This window comes from Pelodiscus sinensis, chromosome 14 (genome assembly GCF_052426305.1).
Source record: "Pelodiscus sinensis isolate ZL-2025 chromosome 14, ASM5242630v1, whole genome shotgun sequence".
Classification (NCBI taxonomy): Eukaryota; Metazoa; Chordata; order Testudines; family Trionychidae; genus Pelodiscus; species Pelodiscus sinensis.
Genome location: NC_143065.1, coordinates 11,886,157 through 11,910,476, shown reverse-complemented (window position 1 = coordinate 11,910,476; position 24,320 = coordinate 11,886,157). Strand labels below are relative to the sequence as shown.

Sequence of the window (24,320 nt, the reverse complement as noted above, 5' to 3'; positions counted from 1 at the left end):
CCTTTCCCCTGCTGTCGCTGCAGACAAGGGGTAGGGAAAGAGGATACTTTTTATTTTTAATTTTTTGCTGCAGCTTTTGGCTACAACTTTGGCTGGATTTTATTTAAAAACATGTTAAACTTTGTAAAGCACTGAGGTACCTTATGACTTTAATGCTAAATACTAAAGCAGAACAACACTAATCGCCTGTGCCTGGCAAAAAGTGTTGTCAATTTTGCAACTCGGCAGGAGTCAAATGGATTTTTAGCATCATTATTTAAAAAAACAAGACATGGCCCGTGGCTCACTGGGCTTACGATAGCCAGAGCTTTTTCACTGGCTCACGGGACTGCTGGGTAGGAGCAGGAACCATGGCTCCCGACCACAGGGTCAGAGTTAGTGTCTGCTTCCATGAACTTCTGGGTCTGGGCACAGTAGCTGCTGTCTCTCCATGGACGGATAGGTCTGGACACAGCTGACAACTCACTGACTCCTAGTGGTGAGAGCTGTCAAAATACACAACCTCCACAGGCTTAAAGCCTAGGTCTTCCAAGAACCTTTCGGCCTCAGCTGGATTTGCTTCCACAACGTCACAGAGAGCAGCTTCCCCTGCCACAAGATCAATGGATCTCTACCAAACACATAATCACAGCAATAAAATTGCGATAAAAAAATCAGGCGTCCAGCCTGTGGTTGTAATAAGGGGGAAATTAAAAATTAAAATTAGGGAATAATTAAAGGACCCCTGTTAATAATCCTGCAGGTCTGGGTTTTCATGAATCAGGATGGATCACCCGTTTGGCTGCTGACAGGAAGGGAGAGAGAGAGACGGTAAGACACTCAGGGTATGTCTACACTACAGTGCTATTTCACATTAACTTAATTCAAATTAAGCTAATTTGAAATAACACATCTATACACAAAAACTATTTCGAAATAGAGTTTTGCTATTTCAAAATAGCATGTCCACACTGAGTGGACCCTGAACCGAAGTTAAGGCTGGCCAGAACCAGTGCCGGCAGGGCATCAGGTTAGGACTTGGTGTGTGGGGCTGCTGCCTGAGGCTAACCGAGCTCCATGCTTAAAGGGATCCTACCCCCACCTGGATAGACAGTTCTCAGGGTTCCCCGCTTGCTTGTCTCCCTCGATGAGGGACAGCAAAGCAGTCCTGTCTTGGAGTGCCCTGAGTGCCCATATTCAGGACACCACAGCACTCGGCCACATGGAGCCAGAGCTGCCCCTGGGCACACCGGTGCATCTCGTGGGGTCGTTGCCATCAGCCCGGCTGCACTTGCTGCAGGCTGCCATCCGGGGGGGGGGGGGGTCCATCGCAGGGCTGTCAGGATCTAGAAGGCCTTGAGGGAGAGCTTCCACCCCGAGGAGTCCTCAGAGCCTCCCCGGTCCTCCCCACAGGGGGCTCATGTTCCATTCCTCCCTCATGTCCTTCCACTCACCCCTCCCTAGCTTCCCTTCCTGATGTAAAATAAAAGACATATATGTTCAAAAATAGAAACTGGGCTTATTGAACAAAAGTAAGGAGGGGGGAAGAATCGCTGGGAGACTGGGAAAAGGAGGTGGGAGAGGGGAAGGGGAAACCTGGCAGGGGGGAGCTAGAAGGGGGAAGCAAGGGGAAGAAGGGGGAGGGGAAGCTCAGGGCTTGGGGTCTCACCAGACCAACTTGACTTTCATGCTAACCTGCTCCTGGATTCGCATGTGGCCTTTGGTGGCCAGGCTGGCAGCTATCCTGCCACACACGGCCATGTTCCTCCATCTAGGGCTGATATCATGGAAGTTGGGGGCATCCCCCCCAAACTTGAATAAGGTCCATGATCTCCACCCTGAACCAGGAAGGCGCCCACCTTTTCCAGCCCATCAGGCTCCTGGGAGCTGGCAGACTGTTCCTGGGGAGTGGTGGAGGGCTGGCTGCCAGTGGCTTGCTGGCTCATGTTTTTGGGCCCCGGTGGCCACTGCTGGCTCAGGGCTGGCAGGCTTGGAGCTGGCACGGCACTGTGGCCAGGGTCTATCCCTTTAATGGCTCCGGGCTGGGGGAGAGGAGAGTAAGTTTTCCTGGTTGTGCCCAGAGTGGCCACCAGGGCTCCCTGGGAAGGGCTGGAGGCCCCCTATTTTGAATTAAGTGTCTACACAGCACTTAATTCGAAATAGCTATTTCGAATTTGGGGTTACTCCTCATAGAATGAGGTTTGCCAAATTCAAAATAAGGGCTCCACTATTTCGAATTTATTTTGAAATAGCGGTTTGCCTGTGTAGACGCTATTAAAATTAATTTGAAATAACTGCTGTTATTTCAAATTAACTTTATAGTGTAGACAAACTCTCAGATATTTGTTTTAAATAGCAAGAAAAACTGCTTGGCAGGTTTGTGTTTGTTAGGTGTGATGTCTGGGATCCCTTTTCCCTCACAGATGATGGTTAAAACATCCTATATTTAACAGGTCAAGTTTTCCTCAGGTCACCAAGGCTGAGAGTCTGGAATTGAACTCAGACCTACAACTGCATCTGGTGAAATAGTACAGGAGAAACTCAGCACTGCTGCTAACGGGACAGATTCGGAGAAGTCAGTCTGGTTTTGTATCACTTTAACTACGGTAACTAAGATGTTTTCAGGCTCTCTCGGTGGGTCTTGATCGGAAGAGACGAATGTGGACGTGGACTGTCACCACAGAGGACAGTGTCTCAGAATTCACATTCAGGGCATTTATACTCTCTGGTATTTGGGCAGATTAGTGGTCACCTGACCAAGCTCTTTTCCTGCCTTTTTCCAACAGCCTTAATAACACTGCAAAACAACTGGGTAGGCATAAATTTCCCTTAAATGGTGTAAATGGCTTAAACTGCAGCAAGGGAGGTTTAGGTTGGACATTAGGAAAAACTTCCCAACTGTCAGGGTGGTTAAACACTGGAATAAATTGCCCAGGGAGGTTGTGGAATCTCCATCTGTGGAGATATTTAAGAGTAGGTTAGATAAATGTCTATCAGGGATGGTCTAGACAGTATTTGGTCCTGCCATGAGGGCAGGGGACTGGACTCAATGACCTCTCGAGGTCCCTTCCAGTCCTGGTATTCTATGATTCTATGAAATACATAAGTATCTGGGTACATCGGGCTCTCAGGCCTGGCCTCTCTCATTACTGCCTGGCAAAGGACCTAGTTTCTAGGAGCGGAATGTATTTTATGCTGCATTGGTTTATTATTGTAACAGGAGGGTCTCACATTACCTGGTGAATAATCAACATCTCCTGCAGCACTTTTTTTTTTATGAGAGACTTCCCACCCAATTACTAAATGTAAACCTACTTAGCTTACAAGAGCTGAAAATATCAGGTCGTACCGTTATAAAAGGAAGGCACTTCTAAATTCAGAAGGAATTTTGGATGTGCACAGAATACAGGATTGGTTCCTGCATGGTAACAGAACTGCAGTAAAGTGGAACCATTTTCAGTTTGTGTGATTAGAGGATATCTGGATCCATATTGCAAGACTGTCCCATGCAATGAGGAAAAACTGAGGAGCCTTTATCGCTCTTTTGTTCCATTCTTCGTTTCTGTGGGGAAATCACCAGTGCAATGTTACTGTCTTCTTTTAAAAAGAAAACTAAAACAACACCAACAAAACAAAAAACTGGTAATGGTGACTGAAAATAGCAACTCCAGTCAGTTAGCACGCGGCAGATTACCAGTACTCGTTGCTCAACTGTATTGTACAACAAATTACAGTGGATCAGTATTTCATTTTGGAGAAATGTTGTAACAGACTAAATTGAGCTTGAACACTTCTGTCCAAATCTGGAAGGCAAGTGCTAGACTCCACTTCTGAATATTAGATAAACCTTGAAAAGAAATTTCTGCTTCCGTGGCTGTGGAAATTGAGTCAAATCCTCCTGCAAACCAGGTACTTTGCTAGTTTTCAGACTGAAGGTCAGGTGCTATTTTAACAACACAGATAATGAAAAATCCAGAGTATTCAGAAACAAACCAAAACACTTTAATCAGGGCGAGGCACCTTTTAAGGTGGTCTTCTTACAAAATATTAAATAAAATGAAGGACTCTCTCCCACTTCAACTCTATACAAAAAAATTACAATATTATTTACAAACACTGGTCTCCGACTCACTTTACAATGCTACTCACAGACTGCACATGGCAAGAGTGCAAGAACGGCACAGAGAACCCCTCCTTCCAAGTCACCTGCACGCTCCGTACAAACATTTTAAAAATAAAATGGTACTCAAGGCAGCAGCAGTGACTGCCTCCAGAAGCAAGAAAACACCATTGTGGAAAGAACAGTCCACTGGTTTTAGTTTTGTCAATTTAAAATAAATACTTCCTGTAGTGGAAAAAAATCTCTTAACTTGTTCCTCTGCTCCCCCAACTGTGTGTGTAGAGTCTTTAAAGGCCTCTGCTTGTATACTTATCCACCAGGCAACAGCCAGTCCTGATTGGTTGCCTTGTGAAGCATAGATGTGTCAGTTCTTAGCCATTCACTTCAGCTGAGGAGGGGGAGACTTCACTACTGCGTCTGGAATCATTACAGTGTGATAGGAAGTGAAATGATTGCTGTTCTGAAGACGTATCTGAGGTCCTTCTCCTCCATCTGACCCCCATTGTATTGGTACATTATGAGAGTCCCCATTTCCTTGTCAAGTAAAAAGGATCTTCACCAGTATGTGCATTCCCTCAGAGCTCCTTGAAAGACAGCCCAGAGTGAGCATCCAAGACCTGCATTGTAATCGGGTTGGAAAAAAAAATCAGTCTTTATAACCCACACAGAACGTCTTTCAGCTACGACATAGGAATTGAGTTCCTAACCGGTGACACCATCTCACTCCACCTGGATCCAGCAAAGTTAACAGGTGAAGCCGAAAGTTTAAATAAATTAAACAAAACAAAACAAACAGACCCACAACTTCAAGGCAGCAGCTCCTTACAAAGGTAAGTTCATAATGTTTGTAAAATGTTTTCATTTAAAATAACAAAATCAGTCCTGTAACTGTGGAAGTCAGACTCGATATTCTGTATAATCTCTGCAGCCCTTCATGATTAAAAAGGACAGGATGTTAAAGCAAGAAGCTCCATTTAATTAATAGAATACCTATAAAGTAGAAGGGAAAAGCAAATGTCGGCTGAAGGATGGAGAGCATTTCAATGAAGATGTGTAGGTAGTAGTAGTTAAAGCACCTCCCTGCTTGTTAGCTTTTCTTCCTTTAGGGCACAAGGTGAAGGTCGTCAACCCCCCCCCCCCCACTACAGACACTGAAACCAAACAACCCTGTTATTAAAAAAGGCTACTTCTGCAAATCAGATCAGCTACAGATCAGCCAGTCTAGGCTGAAAGGAACAAGGTCTAAAATCAGCAATGGAACACAGAACCAGCTACTGCCTCTGTCCCAGCGAATTAGTGCTGTGCAGTCTGAAGTCTTCTTAAAAAGCACCCACCAGCAATCCCACTCATGCTGCTCCAGGACCAACGGGGCTGCTGACATGAGCTGGCTTAGCCTGCCTCTTGTAGAGAGGTTCCAGGTCCATGGAAAATGCACTTTCAAAACCCACTACAGAATATTAAACTAAAAGGGAATATAAAAAAAACCAAGCAACTGTGTGAGTTGGGGGCAAGAGGAGGTATAGATGGACCAGATTCAGCACCCGTTTAGATCCTGTGGAAGCTCAAGCATAGTGTGTAGTAAATCACAACATTTGACTGTAAGAGGCAGATCCTGCTCCAAGGAAAGCCATGGCCAGACTCCATGGCAACAGAATAAAGCCTCGTGTCGAATTGTAACTCAGCTTCAAGGCTTTTGTGTCTCCAGCAGTCCAGCAGATAGCCAGGAGGGATCGCTCTTTTGTACGGCAGCCTGCACCAATCACCAGTCGGGTGAGCGTGAAAGAGCCGAAATACATTCTAGCTGAGAACAGAAACAGACGAGCGTGGTTGGGAGGCTGTATAAAGAGAGACGGCCCAGCAGACGCAGGTAGGAGCAGAGATGAAAAGAAAGGGTGCCTAGTGGAAGAACAGAGTGACCTCACTTCTTTGCTGTATTCCTGAGCTACCTGTGCTTGGTGTGGTGCCCTCTATATGCTGCTGGGGTTGAGAGCCCAGCTTCCAGAAAAGAGACTGGTCTCCCCAGTGGGGGATGTCCACACCAATAAGGAAAGATGGGACATTATGGAGCAGAGACCAGCTTCCCCCTGGCCTTCTGTGTGGAATTTATCTCCCAGACTTCCTGCTATAGGCACAAGGCACAGTGGTGCTTTGGTGTCCAGTAGGGGGAGCAAGGGTGCCAGGTGCGGAGGAAGGAATGATTGCATTTCGTCGAGGCATTTCTCTCCACACTGGGTGCGTTTAGGCCGTTGACAGAGCAGGGAGCCTGGTGGGGAAGACAACAAAGCAAGCCCCAGGCTCTTTTCTTTGAGTTGGAGCCAACAGTGCGGTGAGCCACAGGACTGGCCAAGGCCACGTTCACTCATCCACTTTCAGCCAGCCCTTCTTATAGTCTTGCAGGATCTCCAGGTAGTATTGCCACTCGGGCTCGCTGTCATACTTCACCTCATACACAGTCTTGAGGGGGTCCTTGTGACGCTTGTGGATTCTGAGCACCACCCCCTGGTACCAGGCCTCTGTCTTGTCCTTCTCCTCGTACAGATGTTTGATCCGCTTGCCCACCAGTTCTGGGTACCTGGATGGGGAGGTTGAACTCTCTGCCTTGTGCCTGAAGGTTTTGCTGAGGAGGGAGCAGCCTTGCCTTGAAGCTACACCCCTCCCTTTTATCCCCCTAGTGCCACGGAGAGCAGTCCTCTGCACTCCATGAAGGACCCTCTGGAATTTGATCTGGACCACTGAGTTCCGGAGGTGAAGAACCCTTGATGTGCTCCTAGTCTTCCTGGATGCCTTACTGGTCAGCTTCAGCTGAAGGGTCCTACAAGGCTTGTGGGTTTGGAGAAGTTGCCTCGTGGCATCAGAGGACAGTGAGAGTCTATTTGGCTTTGAATCCAAGGAGCTGGGAACAACTTGGGAAGATGCTTTTCCGTCCTTGAGCAAAGAGTCCCCCTCATCAGGAGAGGGGCAGCTTCCCTGAGGCTTCTCATCAAGCGGCTGGGTTTGCTCAGGCTCCATGGCAGCAGCTTCCTCCTGGAAAGGAGACCCCTGCTTAGATGAGGTCACAAACTTTCCTTTCCTGGGCTTCCCCTTGGACAAGCTGGCTGGCATTCTGGCTATTGCACCCATCAGCCTTCCATTCACTTTCTTCTTCAGGTAACCCACTGTTCCTGCTTTGCTTTCAGCCATCAGAGTGCCTGCACCAGGTTCACCTAGGTGAGGAAGAGAGGACATGGTCAGTAAAGTCAGCACCTTCAGCTGTTTACGACAAAGCTCTCAGTGCAATGCCTGAACCACGGGAGGACAACAGCTGCAGCAACTGAAGCCAGAGGCACACCATAGAATTTCAATCCTAGTCTGCTAGGCCACATGCAATGGGTTCCATCTCCTCCTCCTATGGGGCTCCCTTCCAATGACCTGAAAGAGCCTGATAAATGCTCCATAAAATCCAGCCCCTGTAAAGATGGAGCATTCCCTGCTGCATTCCTCTGACGGCAGTGCCTAGGAGAACTCCTTCACATTGAGGAGGGAGAAGAGAGCATACCCTTGTACTGTGGTAACCCCCACCCCAGGACTAGGATGGGGAATTTGAACCTATGCCATTCGCTACTGGTGGAGGCTCTACCATGGGTTTTAAATGGCTGTCATGGAAGTGATACCTTCAGATTATAGTGATTCTAGCAATACTGTGCTAATGCCAAAACCTGGGCTTTACTGGTTCCTGCACCAGCATGATTTAAACACGGCCTGCTTGTTCTGCAGCTCTTCAGTTTTCAGTTAAAGGATCAGGGTAACCTTCATAGCTTGGATAGGAAGCCACCTCTGTGCTGCTCCTCCCTGTTCTAGCTCCTGCTTTCCCCCCAAGCGCATCAGGAAATGGAAGCTGTCACAGAACGATAAGATCTGATCTAGGATATCACAGAAGTGTGGGGCTGGGAGAGGCCTTGAGAGGTCATCGAGTCCATTTGCCCCCACTGAGACAGGGGGACTATACTTTGACTGTCCCTATTTGTCTAAACTGTTCTTTTAAACTTCCAGCGTTTGTGACCTAGTCCAGTGCTTACTGGTCTTCAGTGCTAGAAAGTTTTTCCAACATAATCCAACCTAAATATCCCTTGTTGCAAACTAAGCTGATTAATTCTTGTCCAGCCATTGGAAAACAGTCAATCACCATCCTCTGAAAAAGACACAAATCAGATCTCCCCGGCCTTCTTTCCCCTAGACCAGTGATCTCCAACCTTTTTAAGCACAAGATCATTTTTCTGAATATAAGCGCAATCCAGGATCTACCTCACACTCGAATACCCTTGCCCCACCTCCTTTGTGCCCCTTCTCAAAGGCCCTTCCCCTGCTCACTCAGTCCTCCCTCAGCCCCCCATCCTTCCTCCTTTGCATCAGGCAGAGGGTTAGAGTGCAGACTCAGGTCTTGGGTTAAGGGACTTGGAGTTGCTCTGATCAGAGCCTGGGGCAGGGAGTTGGGGTGAAGGAGGAAGTTCAGGGGACAGGCACTGTAAGGGAGTTTGGGTCTGGGGTAGCTCAGGGCTAGGGCAGCGGCTTGGGGCCTAGGAGGGGTTTATGACTGGGGCAGGGGCTCTGGATGCAGGCTCCAGCTGGACACTGCTTACCACAGGTGATGCAGTGGGGCTAAGGCAGGCTCGCCCCTGCACCACTCTCAAAAGCAGCCAGCAAACTCCCTCCATCCCAGGCCCTGTTGTGCCCCCCTCCATTCTGTGGAGATAAGCTACAGGGCAGGAGAGGAGGCCCTCTGACATCAGCGCCCGTTCCTCTTCCTTCCTGCCCAGCAAGTGGGGGAAGGCGGAGGCAGCTCTAAGGCAAAGGGCAGAAGGTGCACAGCGGTGGGAGGAGCAGCAGCAGAAGTGCCAGCATTTGATAGCCTCTTGGCCAAACCAGTCAAGATCCCCTGTCAGAGGCTCCAAGATCTACCAGCAGGTCCCGATATACTGGTTGGTGACCACTGCCCTAGATTAAACATGCCCTGTCTTTCTTCCTTTCCTCATAGGTAGGGCCCTGCCTTTTCCATTTTTATTGTCTCACCCTTTCCAGGAATGTATCTGTGTTTATTACTACAACAAAAACAGGTGAAAAAACTATTGAGAATTTTTCTGGGTAAATATTGGGGTTTATTTTGGAGGACAGAAGAATGGGAAGGGGAATATAGATTGCACTAGATTAATACGTTGATTAATAAAATTCAACATGGTTTGCTACAGATCTTAAAACTCTTAATACGCAATCTCTATATATTGTTTTAAGAAAACAATATAGCTCTAATCCCCAAATCAAACTTTTCATTTGAAAACAGCAATTTACTGTTGTAGACTTAGAATGGTTAGCCTGTACATATTATAATTGGGCCACACCATTTGAAGTGCAGACACTCAACTTCATCCTTTTATTGGTTCTGATTTTTTTTTTTTAAACTTTCAAAGGCTTCCTTGTGTTCTGAGACATATACTGATACAGATTTTCATTTTCGTCTCAGTTTAGTGTCAGGTTTTTAAACCATTACCTGCTGACAGCTTGAAAAGTGCATATGGCAGGAGTGAGTTTCAGAAGTACACATGCTTCAGAGCTTGCGTGCATGCCTCTTTGTTTACTGGATACGACTTCTAACCTCATATGTAGCCTTGCTTCAACAGGCCACTTTGCATATGCTTACAGAAGAATGTAGTATCGCACATACATCTCAAACAATGTGTGTGAAAAAAACCAAGAATTTTTTTACATAATTGACAGATATAAAGGTAGGGTGAAAATTGAAGAAAAATGCTTTTATAAAACCCAGCATTTTTCCAGTAAAAAATGGGTTTAAATTGAAACCAAAGGGCCTTCCTCATAGGCTAGCTTTTCCAAACCTCATAATTTTTTTGCTCTCCTCTGGAGCCTTTCCAATTTGCTCATGGCTTTCACAAAATGCAGTACCCCAGACTGGATACAGTACTTCAACGGAGGCCTCACCAACACTGAGTAAAGTGGAACAATTGCCTCCCGTGTCTTACATACAACACACTTAATTCATCTTAGAATCACAATTGCCTTTTTCACTGCAGCATCACACTGTTGTCTCACTCAATTTGAGATCCACTATAGGCCCCAAATCCTTTTCAGCAGCACTACTGTCTATCCTGCCATTCCCCAGTTTATATTAGTTACTTTATTTTTCCTTCTTAAGTCTAGTACTTTGCACTCGCCTTCCTTGCCTTTCATCCTGTTGATTTCAAACCAGCTCTTCAATTTGTCAAGACCTCTCTGAATTCTAGTACGTTGGAGGATGGGATTAGCAACCCCTTAACGCATGGCATCATCGGCACATTGCAGCTATACTGCAAATGAAAATATCGAGTAGTACCAACCCAAGATCCACTCTTTGGGAGCCTCCTGAGGTGCATCCGCCAAGTTTAAGAGTGAGCCACTGAAAATGACTCTTGGAGTTGGGTCTTTCAACCCTATGTGTTAAAAAGGGAATTTGCAGAACTAACCAATGTTCTCTTAGTAAGAGTTTGAAGTTGTGACCAAGTAGTGTCCAATTAGTTTGGGTGGGATTTTCCAAGGATCCCAAAGGATTTGGGCATCCTTAAATTCCCGTGAAAGGGATTCATTCTGGATGAGATTTTTGAAGGGTATATTGAGAGGAAGAATATGTTGAGAATGATTCCAATTTGCCAACATGCTCTAGACCAGTCATTCCCTTTCATCTACCCCAGACAGACTGTTACATACACAAGGGCAGATGTTAGCCTGCTGTCCAGCATTGGGATGGAAAGCCAGGTGTTCCAACAACAGTGTCACTTCATCGCTGTGACCCACAAATAACAGGGGGGTTCTCCCAACCTCGTGGTTTCAGTGATTTTTAATATATTTAAAACACACACAAAGAACAAATACCTACTTGGAGGCATGCTGGCCAGCTTGTGAACTTGGACCTGTAAGAAATAAAGTTATTGGTAATCATCTGAAGCAGCAGCAAAGGTGACACTATTCAAAGGCTACTAGGAAGGGGCAGATGGAGCTAGTTACAGTAGCATCAAGGTCTCTACTTTGGAACAAGGAGAGACTTACACTTGGTTTCTTCAGGATGCAAATGTAGATTCCCGGTAGAAATTGGAACAAGCTCTTTCCCCTTAGCCACTCAGAGCCCTGCATGCCCTATTATTAATGTTGCAGAGGGATTTCATCAGGCCTATGGAGCCTGGCATAATCTTGGCTGATTTGCATTGGGACTGGTATGGAATGGAGGGTTCAATCCCACAAAGGGAAGAGCATCTCCAAACCAAAAGCATTCAGCACCTTCCAGGCCAGGCTCTGGAGCATGGCGAGTCCTTTGAAGATAAAATGGGAATCGTATCCCCACTATACGAGGGGCCTGGTTCAATATGCCTTCCTTGGGGGGCCTCTACGACATGGCAAGAGATGCTTCCCTTGCAGAAATCTAGGCTGGCTCTGGGTGCGGATGCTGACAACACACCATATTTCTGGTAATTAAGGCTTTCAGTGGAAATAAATCTGGTTAGCTCACACAGAACCCTTCCGACACATTCCATATAGGGATCAGACTCTAGAGACTTTGCCTTTGATTTAAGCTTGGCCAACTGCCTCTGCCTACATAAGATGATGAACGCTGAAGTCTCCAGAGATGGGCTGATGTCAATGACACATTCAGTGACTGTTCATTGTTGACAGCCATTGGCGGAATGGGAAGGACAGACCTCAACACCTCATTCCAACGCCAGGGCCTCCAGTGATGTAGTGCTCCTTTGGTTACTGCACTGCCAAGTAGGGAAGTGAATGTTTAACCGGTTAACCAGTGGGGGCTGGAGCAGCCCCCCCACCTGCCGTGGGCAGGGACATGTCAGCCCCACCAGAGTAGGGGGGCGGCTCCTGCCTAGCAGTACCCTCCTCCCCTCTCCCCGCTGCTCACCCCGTTTAATTGGTTAAACATAATGTTTAACGGGTTAACCAATGAAACCAGATTTTCCATCCCTGCTCCAAGGTCAGAGGGGCAAGCACACTCCTTATGAGGGGGATTTATTGTCAGCACTGGAGAAGCTGTGCCAGTGAAGACACTCTCAAGATATCTTAAATTTACAGAATAAAGGAGTAACAGCAAAGACCTCCAGCCTTCTCACCGATGGACCCTAGAGGCGACCAAAGCCCCAGGTCAGCAAAGCACAGACACGTGCTTCACATTAAACCTGTGCTAGGGATGTAAAACCCCATTTAATTGACTAACCGGTTAACCGAGTCAAGGGGACACGTCCACCAGGCTGGGGCAGCTTCCTCCCCAGGCAGGGGCTGCTCCAGTTCAACCAGAGCAGCCCCCGCCTGCACCACTGTGGGCAGAAGCTACATCGGCCAGGACACCCAAGCAGCCCCTGTCTGCAGAGCATCTGGACCACAGGTAGGGGCTACTCCAGCCTGGTCGGAGCAGCCCCTGTCCATGGGTAACCGGTTCACCAGTCACATCCCTAACACGTGCTTCGTTGCTTTGCTGAACAGGCCCTAACGACTAGGAAGACATTTTAACCACCACAAAAACCAGGTGATTCATAGTCATAGCAGTTAGGGGGCAAGATTTTTCAAGATTCTTTGTGTTGTTTTTTAATTCCAATCCTCTGCTGTTACAGGCTCATAGGTGGACTGTTAGCAGCTCAGAACATCTACTTATAGGCCTGTTTGGGGATAACATTCACAGCCAAAGTGTACCAGAGCAATGCATTCAAACGGAGATGGTATCCCTGTCACAGGGACAGAATACGTCCCTTTAAAATTCAGGGACCACCCAAGATTGTAACCATCCACTTAAGATATAAAATACATGAAGAAAATATAGCCAGATGCAGTGCATAGGCAGAGCAGGACAATACATCTCACTTACAGTCTTCTACAGATAATATCAGAGCAGTGTGCTGCTTCCTTATGCCCCAAGCTGTAACCACATGTTGCTCTCCAGATTACAAGTTTCTCTCCTCACAACACAGGGCCCATATCCCAGCAGTGGTAGAAGATGCCATAGAAAAGCAAAAGGCGCTGCTATGGGCATATATTGCCCAACTTGGCCCACCCTGCCCCATGTTAAATAACCGCTCAGGCCCAAAAGGTAAAGCTACTGCATTTGAATCAGAACAACCATTCTGCTTCAGGTGCTGGTTTTAAGATTCCCTTCGTGTCTTCGTCCCTAGAGAACACCGCATGACATGCAGCAATAAGGCCCTTGAACTAGAATCCTCACTCCTGCTCAGCAGCAAGGGTCTATCTCCACTTGCTGGCTAGCAGCTGCCCATCCCCATGGACCCTGGTAGCAGTGAGCAAGACGTGAATGGCTGGCTTGGCGGATGGAACTTAGAAGCAGGCTATTATGTTTCATGGGCAGCGGCAGAGAGGGGAAAAGAGTGTTAAATGCCAGAAGCAGGACTGATGGCACCCCAAGTTACACTGTGACACTAACCCCTCCCTTCCCCCATATTCACACCCTGCCGGCTGCTGTAATAATCTGTATATATAAAACGCTTTGTGAGGTGTCGTTAAAAAACGCCCCACTAATCATGAATATCTGAGTGCAATGTGTGAAGAGTGAAAACGTGACTCCAGTTTCTGTAAACCACATTATGCCAGAAAGAGTCAGCAAACATGGCTGGCCTAGACCAAAGGAATGTGTTTTCCACACGTGGGAGTTACTTCCAGTACTTTGGAAGTCAATAAGAATCTATTTGCATATTGCCTAACCAGACCCATCACGCTAACAAGGGGTGGAGGCAGGACTCACGTAACAGCTGAGGGAAAAGATAACATTGCATCTATGCCCAGCAGGAGAGAGGAACTAGGACTGCCAGGAGTCAACACTGGTGCAGGCTCCACATGCTGCCCCCACTGCAAGTGCCAGCTCCACAGCCCCCATTGGCTAGGAACTGCAGCCAATAGGAGCTGTGAGGTGGCACCCGTGGGAGAGGGCAGCGTGCAGAGCCGACTGGCCACCTCTGTGCCTTGGAGCCAGAGGACGTGTCGCAGCTTCCAGGAGCCACCTCAGGTAAAGTGCCCCTGGAGCCCATTTCACATCCCAAACACCTCCCCCAACCCTGAGCTCCCTCCCACACTTCAAACTTGCACCCCAACCACCTGTCCCAGTCCTGAGCTCCTTCTTACACCCCAAACACCCTGCACTCCCCAGCTGGAGCCCCCACCTCCTCCTGCGCCCCAACCCCTTGGTCCAACCCAGAGTCTCTTCCCATGCTCTGAATCCCCCCCAGTCCAGCTCACCCCAAACACCTCATCCCCATCCCATCCCAGCACCCTGCATCCATCCTCCAGTTCAGTGAGAATGAATGAATGGGGGCAGGATCTCAGAGAAGGGGGGGCAAGGAGAAAGACAAGCGTGTTCAGTTTCTCCCAGAGAATACACTGTAAAGATTTATGGGTCTATAAGGATGGGAGGGAGGGGAGCCAGGAACCTTGAGGGATAAGCAATTGTATGCAATGTTACAGTGTTATAAAAGTGTGCACAGCAAGGTCTTTTCTCAAAGCCAATGACACGCTGGTCAATGCCATTGTGAATTGTATCTATTAACACGACATGGGGAATCATGGAGGCTCATTGTACAGTGCCCAGTCAGGAGGGAACGTTACCTAAGTTCCAGAGCAGTCGCACAGCTGCCTATTTAGGAATAACGGCATTGCACAAGAGGGTTTTTCTTGCGCAAGAAGGGGCCGTGTAGACAGCTCCTTCTGGTGCAAGAGCCTCTTCTGCAAAAATGGCAGCTCATTAGGTATGCAAATGAGGCTCAGCGATAGTCCACGCTTAGCCTCATTTGCAGGGCTTGACAAACTATAGAATCGACTCGCCCGTGGCGAGTAGATTTCAGCCGCGCGCCCCGTTTACCGGCGGCGCGCACATGCACAATGCAGCTCTTGCGCATGCGCAGTGCGGGGCTGGTGAGCGGCGTTCGCTGCCGTTAGTCAAGCCGTGCTCATTTGCAGATTTCTTGCACAAGATGCCACGAGTGTATGGTATCCAACCAGTTCTGAAGCAATAGCCACTACGGCTACGTCTACACTGCAACGCTATTTCAGGATACCAGAGTATCCTGAAATAGCTATCCCGCGTCTTCAAAGCAAGCCCGTTATTTTGGGCTCTCGATTCTGACGTCCCCATAAACCTCATTCAACAAGGAGTAAGGGACGTTTCAGAATAGCGCTTTTTTTCAAAATTTGGCACTGTGTAGACCAGTGATCCCCAACACGGTGCCAACACGGGGGCATTCATGTGCGCCCGCCAAGTGCTCGGGGCTGGCTGGCCTGGCCCTGGGTACGTGGCGCACGCATGGTGCTGGAGCCGGCCCCGGGCGCATGGCGCACGGTGAGCTCCGGCCCCAGGAACGCCGCGAATTGGCCGCCTGCGCTCTGGGCGCGCGGCGCTTGGAGGAGGCGCCGGCCCTGGGCGCGTGGCACTTGGGGAGGAGCTCTGTCCCCGGGCGCGCGGCTCTTGGAGGTGGCCCCGCCCCCGGGCGCACTGATATGGGGGGCCCCCGCCCCCAGGCGCGCTGCTATGGGGAGCCCCGCCCCCTGGCACCCGGCGGGTGTATGGCCACGCCCCCTGACGCCCGGCAATCTCCAGAGGTTGGGGATCACTGGTGTAGACAGTGCTAAATGATGAAATAAACGACTTCGAAATAGCATCGAAATAAGATATGCAATTTGAGCTATGCAAATTGTGTATCTTATTTCAAGTTACGGTGCAGTGTAGATGTACCCCATAGAGGCTACTGCGCGAACTAACCACACTCAACTGGCCAAGTAGTCACATGTGGCTAGCAGTGTTCCCTCTAAGGTGCGTGGCAGCACAGTTTCACAGGTGATGAATCAACCCCTCCCAGTCAGTCAGCTCAATGCACGGACCACTGAGCCTCTGACTGAGCAGGGCCAATTAATCACCCGTAAAGCTGTGCTGCCGTGCAACTTAGAGGGAACGCTGGTGGCTAGTGTGTTGGACACCACGGTTTTAGACTTCTAGATGTGTGTTATCACACTTGTTTCACTTGTAACCTTTCTAGCTTTATTCTTTCTACTTGGCATCACTTGTATCCTATTATTAATAAATAGGTTTTATTCTTACTATAAATCAACTCAGTAAAGTGTTTCAAGGGGAGTGTGTTCACCCTAGTTACAGTAATGAAATCTCATGCGTTTTTGTGCCTCTAGAGGAAGAAATCAACCTTATTTCTCTGAGCTGTCCAGGAGTGAGCTGGGCACTTCTGGGCACATTGTTTTGGGGAAATTCAGGACTGGAAGTCTGTTGGGGTCACTCTGATGGTTGTAACCAAGGCTGGTGGAAGCCAGAAGGAGATGGTTGACCAGCCTGCTCTGTCCCCATTCAGCATATGCCATACACCCTAGCCCCCTCATTCTCAGCCCCCTTGCCTCCCTTGCTAGCAGGGCACTGGGGCAGCTGGCTGCAACATCGTCTATGCATGTTTGGGGGCTGGTTCTGCCTTCAATTCCCCTGACACAACAGCCTTGGGGCAAGGGCAGGAGCAGAGCTGGCAATGGAATCCAGGCACCTCACTACATGACATTCCAAGCAGGCCTGAGGGCAGACGTGGAGGGATGGGCACATTTACAAGCATCACATGAGACGCCCAACACGGGGTCAACTGAGGTAAACCAGTAGAGGGCAGGATGAGAATCTGGCCCACAGCCATTCCAGAGCTGTCCATCTTGTCTAGAGGCAGCATAGCATGCCCAAAGGATGTCACTAACGATAGCATGTGTCAATTGCAAGACGTATCATTCAGCCTCTTGAAATTATAGTTTTGAACCCTCCACCCATTGAATGTTAAAATGTGGGGCTTAGCTGGCTGTGGCCGAATACTACTGAAAACTAGTGATAGACTCCCACACTATTTACATCGGGGGGGGGAGACCTTTTTTGGGTTAGGGGCTACTGAGCACAGAAAAATCAGAAGGGGCTGCACACAGGTGAGAATAACCCCCCCAAAAAAACCCCCACAAACCCCTCACTGATGTGGCCCCCGACCGAGAAAGAGAAAGACACTCCCCGGCATTCTCTTGACACAGCAGAGCCTTGGGGGTCCCAGGCTAGTAGATTTTGTGTGCCCCAGGGGCTATAGGTTCCCTAATACTTGAGGGGGGAGCCCCGAGCCTTGGGAGCTGGATCCAAACAAGCCGGGGCCACATCCGGCTCCCAGGCCTGAGGTTCTCCACCCCTCATTTACATTTTAAAAGTTTTAAGAGGGAACTCTTAAAAAAACCTCCTATTTCGAGTTTTTTCAGCCCCATCCATACTATGGTTAAAAGTGGGCTTAGACAGGGCCTTCCCCCCAAAAAAGATAAAACAGATAAGAAAAGCCCATTCTGAAAGTTCCCACCTCTCAAATTTTTGGGTGACTTGGAACCTCTAAGAAATCATGAGAGTCCGATTCCAAGGGGATCCTACATGGCCCTAACTCAATGCGAATGCTTTTGGAAATGTCACCATAGAGTTTTTTCTACTTCTCCTTTTTGATCTGTCCTCCCGTCTCTTGCTCTCCTTTTCTTCCACTCACCTCTCTTCTATCCTTCCCTCTCCATTTACTGCTCTTTTCAATATGCCTGTAAACATTTTAATGCTTCTTCACTCATGTCTCCAAAATGGAGAGATAGCGAGAGGGAAGGGAAAGACAATTAGCCCACCGAATGCTGCCAGTAATTATCCAGCTTCTCTGGGCTCCTTACTGAACTACCGCTCCTGGTTTCGGAACACCTAGAAGCAGAGCGCACATCTCTGGCTCAGATGCATTGCACAACCCACTGCGTGCAAGGGACATCGTAACCTGGGCAGAACATCGCTGCCTGACGTCACTCCAGGCAGTTATTAATTCCCCACAAGAATTTCATTCCTGCCAATAGGCTAGACTGCAAGAGCCTGGTGCTGAGTTACGCCACATGCCCTTGTATTAGCATCTGGAAGGCTTCCTGGAGCCAGACTAGAGATGTAAAATTTCAATTAATTGGCTAATCGGTTAGTTGATGCAATTTGCATCGACTATTCAATTAGTCAATACGGGCACCTCCGCATTTGAAGTGTAGCAACAGCCCCAGGGCCATTGCTATACTTCAAAGGCGAAAGCGCTGCGGGGAGCGTGGGGCCAGCAGGGGACTCAAGCAGTCCCTGGCTGGCCCTGTGCTCCCTGTGGCATTTCAAAGCAGCAGCGCTGCAGGGAGCCCGGAGTCAGCTGGGGACTCCCAGCTGGCCCCAGGCTGCATGTGACATTTCAAAGCGGCAGTGCTACAGGGAGCCTGAGTCTGGCCCCAGCTGCATGCAGCATTGCTGGATAGAAGCACTCCCTCCTCTCCCCGTCCCCCCCCTTCCCCCCGGCTGCCTCTTTCTGATAGATGCAGCACGGGTGGGGGGAAGCGACTAGTCTGTTGACTATCCGATAAGCATTTGCTTATCACATAGTCCACTAGTCGTTCACATCCCTAAGCCAGACAGTAGCTGGATCTTTACAGTCATATGCACAGAGAGCTATTTGCAAACCCGCACAAGGAGCGCCTAATCTCGGCTGCAAGTGGTCCGCTATGGACTGAGGTGAAAGCTGTCAAGCGCGATGAATGATTCTGGGAGCCTTTTGTTTTTGAGACCCAAACTGAGACCTGATGTCCCGAAAGTGCCTTCTAAAAGTCAATCCCCCTGATGGGGTGCCAAGGTAGGTACCACAAAATGGTATCACACGAAGTCACTCGTCATTTTGGAAAGCGAGCGTTACAGAGCCACTACCGTGTTTAGGCTAGCTTCTATAGAGCCTTGCATCTCCCCCACAAATCTGCATTTCCTTATTCTTTTCCCGTAGCTCCAACTTAACGCCACATCAACAGACACTGGTCTCCATTCTAATCCTCCTGCACTGGGTGTGTTGGCCAAGTGGGAGAGCCTGTAATTCAGGAACTGCCAAGATGGAGCCTTTGCATGGGAATTCGTTGTGTCGCAAGCACCGACCGGTGACATCACACCCCCGGAGGAGTCAGATGCAGGGGGAGGCAGGCTGCTTGGAAAGGAGGTGGTTGACCTGTCCACTAATGAGAGTGATGGGGAAAGGGAATGCAGGAGAAAGACAGAATCAACCCCAGGGGTGGGAAAAGGTTAATGGAGATTTATCATGACTTACCGAGCTGTTGCTTGACACAGTCATGCCAATGGAGATTCAGAAGGTCGGGGTAGATGTCCGGCAGCTGTTTCAGGGCAAGGAGCTTCAGCATCCTGGAAGTGCAGCACTTAAGCTCCAAATCCCTCAAAAGCTTCTCCTCCGAGAGCGTGGTGGGGCGCAGCTCCACCTTGTGTTCCTGCAGCACGTGGTCCACAGATGCTCCAGACAGCTTCGGGAACAGCTTCTCCTTCACCACATGAATGGGGATGAAGATGGCACCTGCTCGAACCACGTGTGGGAAGGGGCACTTGCGAGTGAACATGAAGGTCTCCAACTGAGACAGCAGCTTGCTGAGGAGCACACTGATATCCTTGAAACCCAGCCAGATCTCCTTGCCTTTGGAGGGTTTCAGGGCTTCCAGGATCCGGGAACCATTCTTGGGTTTGAGTGCAGATTTCGAACTCTCCTTCTGCTCCCCATCCAGCTCCACCCTCCTCAGCCACTGCTTGAGGAGCTCCAGAGAGGTCCCAGACACAAAATATGAAATCCTGCTGCAGAGAGAGACGTGCAATGCAGTGAAATATTGTCCGGACGAGGTCTGCTGGGCAGGGGATTCACAGTTGCTGGGCAGCGAGACGTTGGCCTCTCCCAGTGCCGGGGAGGCTTCTGGGGCACTGGGGGGCAGAGGCTTTGAAATGTCAGGCAGTTTCAGATAAAGGCATGTCATCTGCAAGGGTTGGGTGTTGGCCTGGGGACCCTGCATTGCTGCCAGGGAGCTGTTGGCCTGGGTGGCCGCCGGGGGGCCCTGCATCACTGCCAAGGAGCTGATGGTTTGGGTGGCCACTGGGGGACTGTTTGTCACTGCCGGGGAGCTGTTGGCCTGGGTGGCCACTGAAGGACTGTGAGAGACTGACAGGGAGCTGTTGGCCTGGCACGTTGCTGGGGGGTCCTGCATTGCTGCCGGGGAGCTGTTGGCCTTACAAGTTTCCAGGGGGTCTTGTGTTGCTGCTGAGGAGCTGTTGGCCTGGGTGGCCACTGGGGGACCCTGCATCACTGCTGGGGAGCTGTTGGCCTGGCGGGTTGCTGTAGGATCCTGCGTCACTGCCGGGGAGCTGTTGGCCTGGGTGGCCACCAGGGGACCCTGTGTCGCTGCCGGGGAGCTGTTGGCCTGATGGGTTGCCATGGGGTCCTGTGTCGCTGCTGGGGGACTGTTGGCCTGGGTGGCTGCCAGAGGACCCTGTGTCACTGCTGGAGGACTGTTGGTCTGGGCGGCTGCTGGAGTAACCTGCATGGCTGACGGGGAACTGTTGGTCTGCACTGGGGGCACTGCATATGCTGAGCTAGATTTCAAGATTTTGTATTTTTTGAACATGAAGGCTGCCGAGCTCTGGAAGTTGCTCTGGTCCCTTGGCAAAGGCAAGGTCTGGGGCTTGGAACGCTCACACACTCCCTGCTTTCTGAGTGGTCCCTCTTTCTCCTCCTCCTCTCCTCTTGCTCCCTTCAGGGTCACCTCGCTGTGTCCGGCTGGGCTCAGAAGATCATTGGCCTTTGGTAGCTCTTTTCTCAAGCTGAGGTCTAGCACGACATCATCTTGGGCAAGCTCCCTGGCCCCGGTGCCAACTGGAGAGCTGATGCTGCTGGTCTGTGGCTCGTTCCTTGCTGGCAGGCTGTAGGGTGGAATCTTTGGCTTGTAGCTCTCACAAGTTTTGTTGTAACAGCTTCCCTCCCGCTGTGTGGCAGGGAGGTTTTCACCCATCCCCATCTCTGCTTTCAGGGCCTGGGTTTCTTCTTTTCCATTAGGACGCCCTGTGGAATCCTTGGCAGAAAGTGGCTCGGAGACAGCCTTACAGTCTCCACTTCCCAGGCTCTTTCCCAAGGGGGACTCTTTCTCTCGGTGACCTTTCGAGAAGGGAATCTCCGCCGACTCTTTGGACCCTTCTATGTAGTCCCGATAAGGCGCCAGGCTGAAGACATTGTTGATAACTGGCATAGGTGGGGAGGAGGGAAGAGAATTCTCAGCGTCTTTCAGGCTTTTCAGTCTCTCCTCAGAAGAGGCAATCTGGTCTTTGACCTTGGACGGTTCTTTTCTGTGGTGGTGGTTATGCAAAACTGGACTATCAGTAATGACAATGGGAGCTCCTAACGGAGCTTTGTGAATCCCCGCATTTCTGTCCGTAGGCTCTTTCATGGATAAACTGGACCTTCTCTCCAAGTGGGGTTGTTCCTTCCCATGCAGGCTGGGATGTTCTGTCTGACAGAGGTCCAGCCTGTAGCCTGGCTCTCTGCTAGATAGTGCTTCCGTGAGCCCTTCGCAGCCCTCGGATAACCGATCTAGAGCACCGATTGATTGGAAAGCACTGTGCTGGCTACCAACCTGTTTGTTTCGGGTGCTCTCCCTTACCGGTTGAGTCCCATGAGACAGAGTTCCTGGGCTGCTGATGTGCCGATCGTGAGCAGCATCCATATTGGCTAAGGAGGCATTGTACAAAGCCATGTCAGAAGGGGCAAAAACCAAACTGGGATTCTGCTGCAGGTAGTCCGCTTTGCAGATGGAATTCTGCCGGAGCTCAGGCTCTCTAGAAAGAACTCCAGGGTTAAGAGCTGGAGAGGCCCCTGGAATTGGACCAGCTGGGCTATATACGTAGCTCTCCAGGGGGCTGGCATAGTAGCCCCTAGGGGAATGATGCCTCAGGTAAGTGCTAGGAAAGGACCGAAGTTCCCCACTTCCTGGAAAGTTGGATCCTTTGTAGCCCCCTGCAGCGGGCAAGGTCGACAGAGTACTGTTCTGTTCCTCAGCACGAGGGGCCTCCGGACAGAGCAGCATCTGCTTGTGTGCGGTCAGCGGGTAGTGAGAAATGGAGTAGCAAGCTGGAGATCTCTCCCGATAGGCTGCTGTTTGGGAATGGGCCAGGGGGCTGGCAGCGGCAGGCTGCAGCTTGGACCACGGAGATACGTCGGTGACCCTTTTCTGGCTGCTGTACATGGCAGGGTAGTTTGCTTCAAGGAAGGAGGTGCCTGGATGTGCTCTGTATTTCTCAAATGCTGCATGGTAAGGCGGAAAGCCGACAGGGGCTGCTACCGTCTCTTTAGCATGTAGCCCCGCACGCTGGTGTAACTGCAGAAGGCTGGCATCAGGGTGATGGGCTCTCTTGGGTGCAGCAGTCCCACAGTGTTGGTCTTTCGGGTGGATATGGTGCCCTGAGGAGACTGGGGTCGGTACAGTCCATTCCACTTCCAACGGCCTCTTCTGCGTGCTCTCCATTGGAGGCTGTAAGGACACAGAAGTCCGGGGGTCCACATAGCAAAGAGGGTTTCTATAAACTGGCTTGGGCACTGCCAAGGTGGTGCGGCCCGGAGGCGCCTGGGCAATTGCTTTGTTTACAAGCACGGGTTTTGGCACTGGGAAGGCATGGCCCTGAGCCTGCTGCGCGTGATTTGCCCACTTCTCCTGAACAATCAGCAGGTCTCGGACCATGCTGTCCTTCCCCTTGTCGGCACCAGAGTGCCGTAGTCTGACCCCCAGGCTCTCAGTGCCTCGGCCATACAGCAGGCAGTTCATCAGTGCACCATCTGTCCTCATGTGCTGGCTGACAGCAGTACCTGGATATTGCAGGTAAGGGGCGGCGGGGCTCCAATGCATCAGAGACTCATTCCCTTCAGGGCTTTGCAGGGGGTAAGAAAAGTAGGTTCCCTTGTAGCTGAAATGGTTTTCAGAGCCATTACTAGGCAAGGAGCTCGATTTACATAAGCCTGTGGGAAGGACACAACTGGGCTCTGTCTCCAGCCGAGGTAACTTGTAGGTCAGAGGGTCCAAGTCTTCTAAGTGTCGTTTCCCAGCCATTATAAGTCACTCTCCACCTTGCGTCCTGGCTGCCCAATCAGGGATTCACTCTGATTTTCCTGAAAGAGAGAAGAAAAAGGAAACCAGTCATTTAAGTAAAGGGAGCCGCACCCCAGCCACACACAGAAACTTGCAAAAGCCTTTCCACGTGATTTATCATTGGCAACAACTGAGGGGAACCAGAGGTGTAAAATGAAGGCAGCAGTTCAGTTTCATGAGAAATACAAAATGTATCTGCCAGCACCATGTCCCGATACCAAGGAAAGAGGCCTGGAAAGGTCTTCCCCAGATGGGGACGTTCTACTCTGGAATTGAAGCCAAGGAGACTTGCATAGTTTGTGGCATCATTAGTGATAATCAGGGCTTGACAAACGGCAGCGAAAGCCGCTGGCTAGCCCCGCACTGCGCACGCGCAAGAGCTGCACTGCGCCGGTAAACAAGGCGTGCGGCTGAAATCTACTCGCCACAGGCGAGTAGATTCTATAGTTTGTTGAGCCCTGGTGATAATTAAACTGAAATCCTTTGTGTTTAGCACTATCAGTATTGCAAGAGCAACGCAGCAGCATCCCAGAATTTCCAACACAATGGACGTTGCTTTTGCTCGGGCAGTTTTTGCTCATTGGCTGGAGGAACTGCTATACCTCTTTCTAAAATGTTTTGGTAGGCAATAGTTTATTAAATTTCACATACAATGCTCAAAGGTTTTAATGGCAGCCTAATGCAGATGATACATGGCTCAGTGACAGATGACAGAGTACCCTAGTCTACTGTGAACAGATTTCCCCATAGTATCAGCAGGGATGGTATTTTAATTTGACATCACTTGCTCTTCTTATCCATATTTCAGGGGTTGTCTGCCTTTTTTCACATGGCTCAGTGTATTCAGTTGTAATGTGTTCTCATGTCAGCAGAGGGAGCTATAGGACCATTACCACAACTATTTCAGAACACCTGGAAATGCAAATTAACATCAAGACTATGCTGATGAATTTTTCTTTTGGTTTATTATCGAAGGCCCAGGATTTTCTTAGCAGGATCTACTGCACACACAGAATGTGACTAGAAGGGAAAAGGGGGGAGGAAGGGGGAAGAAAGAAAGTGGGGATAAAATAAAGGTCTTGTCTACATATGGGAAACTGACCAGCACCGCTATTTTGGCATAACTTCTCTCTGGGGATATGCTATTTCAAAATAAAAGTAATTTTATTCCAAATAGTTACTCTGCTTTAGA

The 24,320-nt window shown here is 49.6% G+C and overlaps 1 protein-coding gene across 5 annotated transcripts in view; it reads right to left on the bottom strand.

Moving 5' to 3' along the window:
• Positions 1 to 3,959: 3,959 nt before the first annotated feature.
• Positions 3,960 to 24,320, bottom strand: part of PRMT2IP (PRMT2 interacting protein) — a 55,508-nt gene continuing 35,147 nt past the window's right edge. For 4 of the 5 annotated variants that reach the window (XM_075897403.2, XM_006126260.5, XM_089781962.1 and 1 more), the window contains 2 exons: positions 19,270 to 23,148; positions 3,960 to 7,302 (listed from right to left, as the gene is read on the bottom strand). In XM_075897403.2, coding sequence (XP_075753518.2) covers positions 6,455 to 7,302; positions 19,270 to 23,089 — 4,668 coding nt within the window. In that variant the 5' untranslated portion in view covers positions 23,090 to 23,148 and the 3' untranslated portion in view covers positions 3,960 to 6,454. Of the gene's footprint in view, positions 7,303 to 11,000; positions 11,035 to 19,269; positions 23,149 to 24,320 lie in introns of all 5 variants that reach the window. The other variant, XM_006126262.5, reaches the window with a different exon arrangement.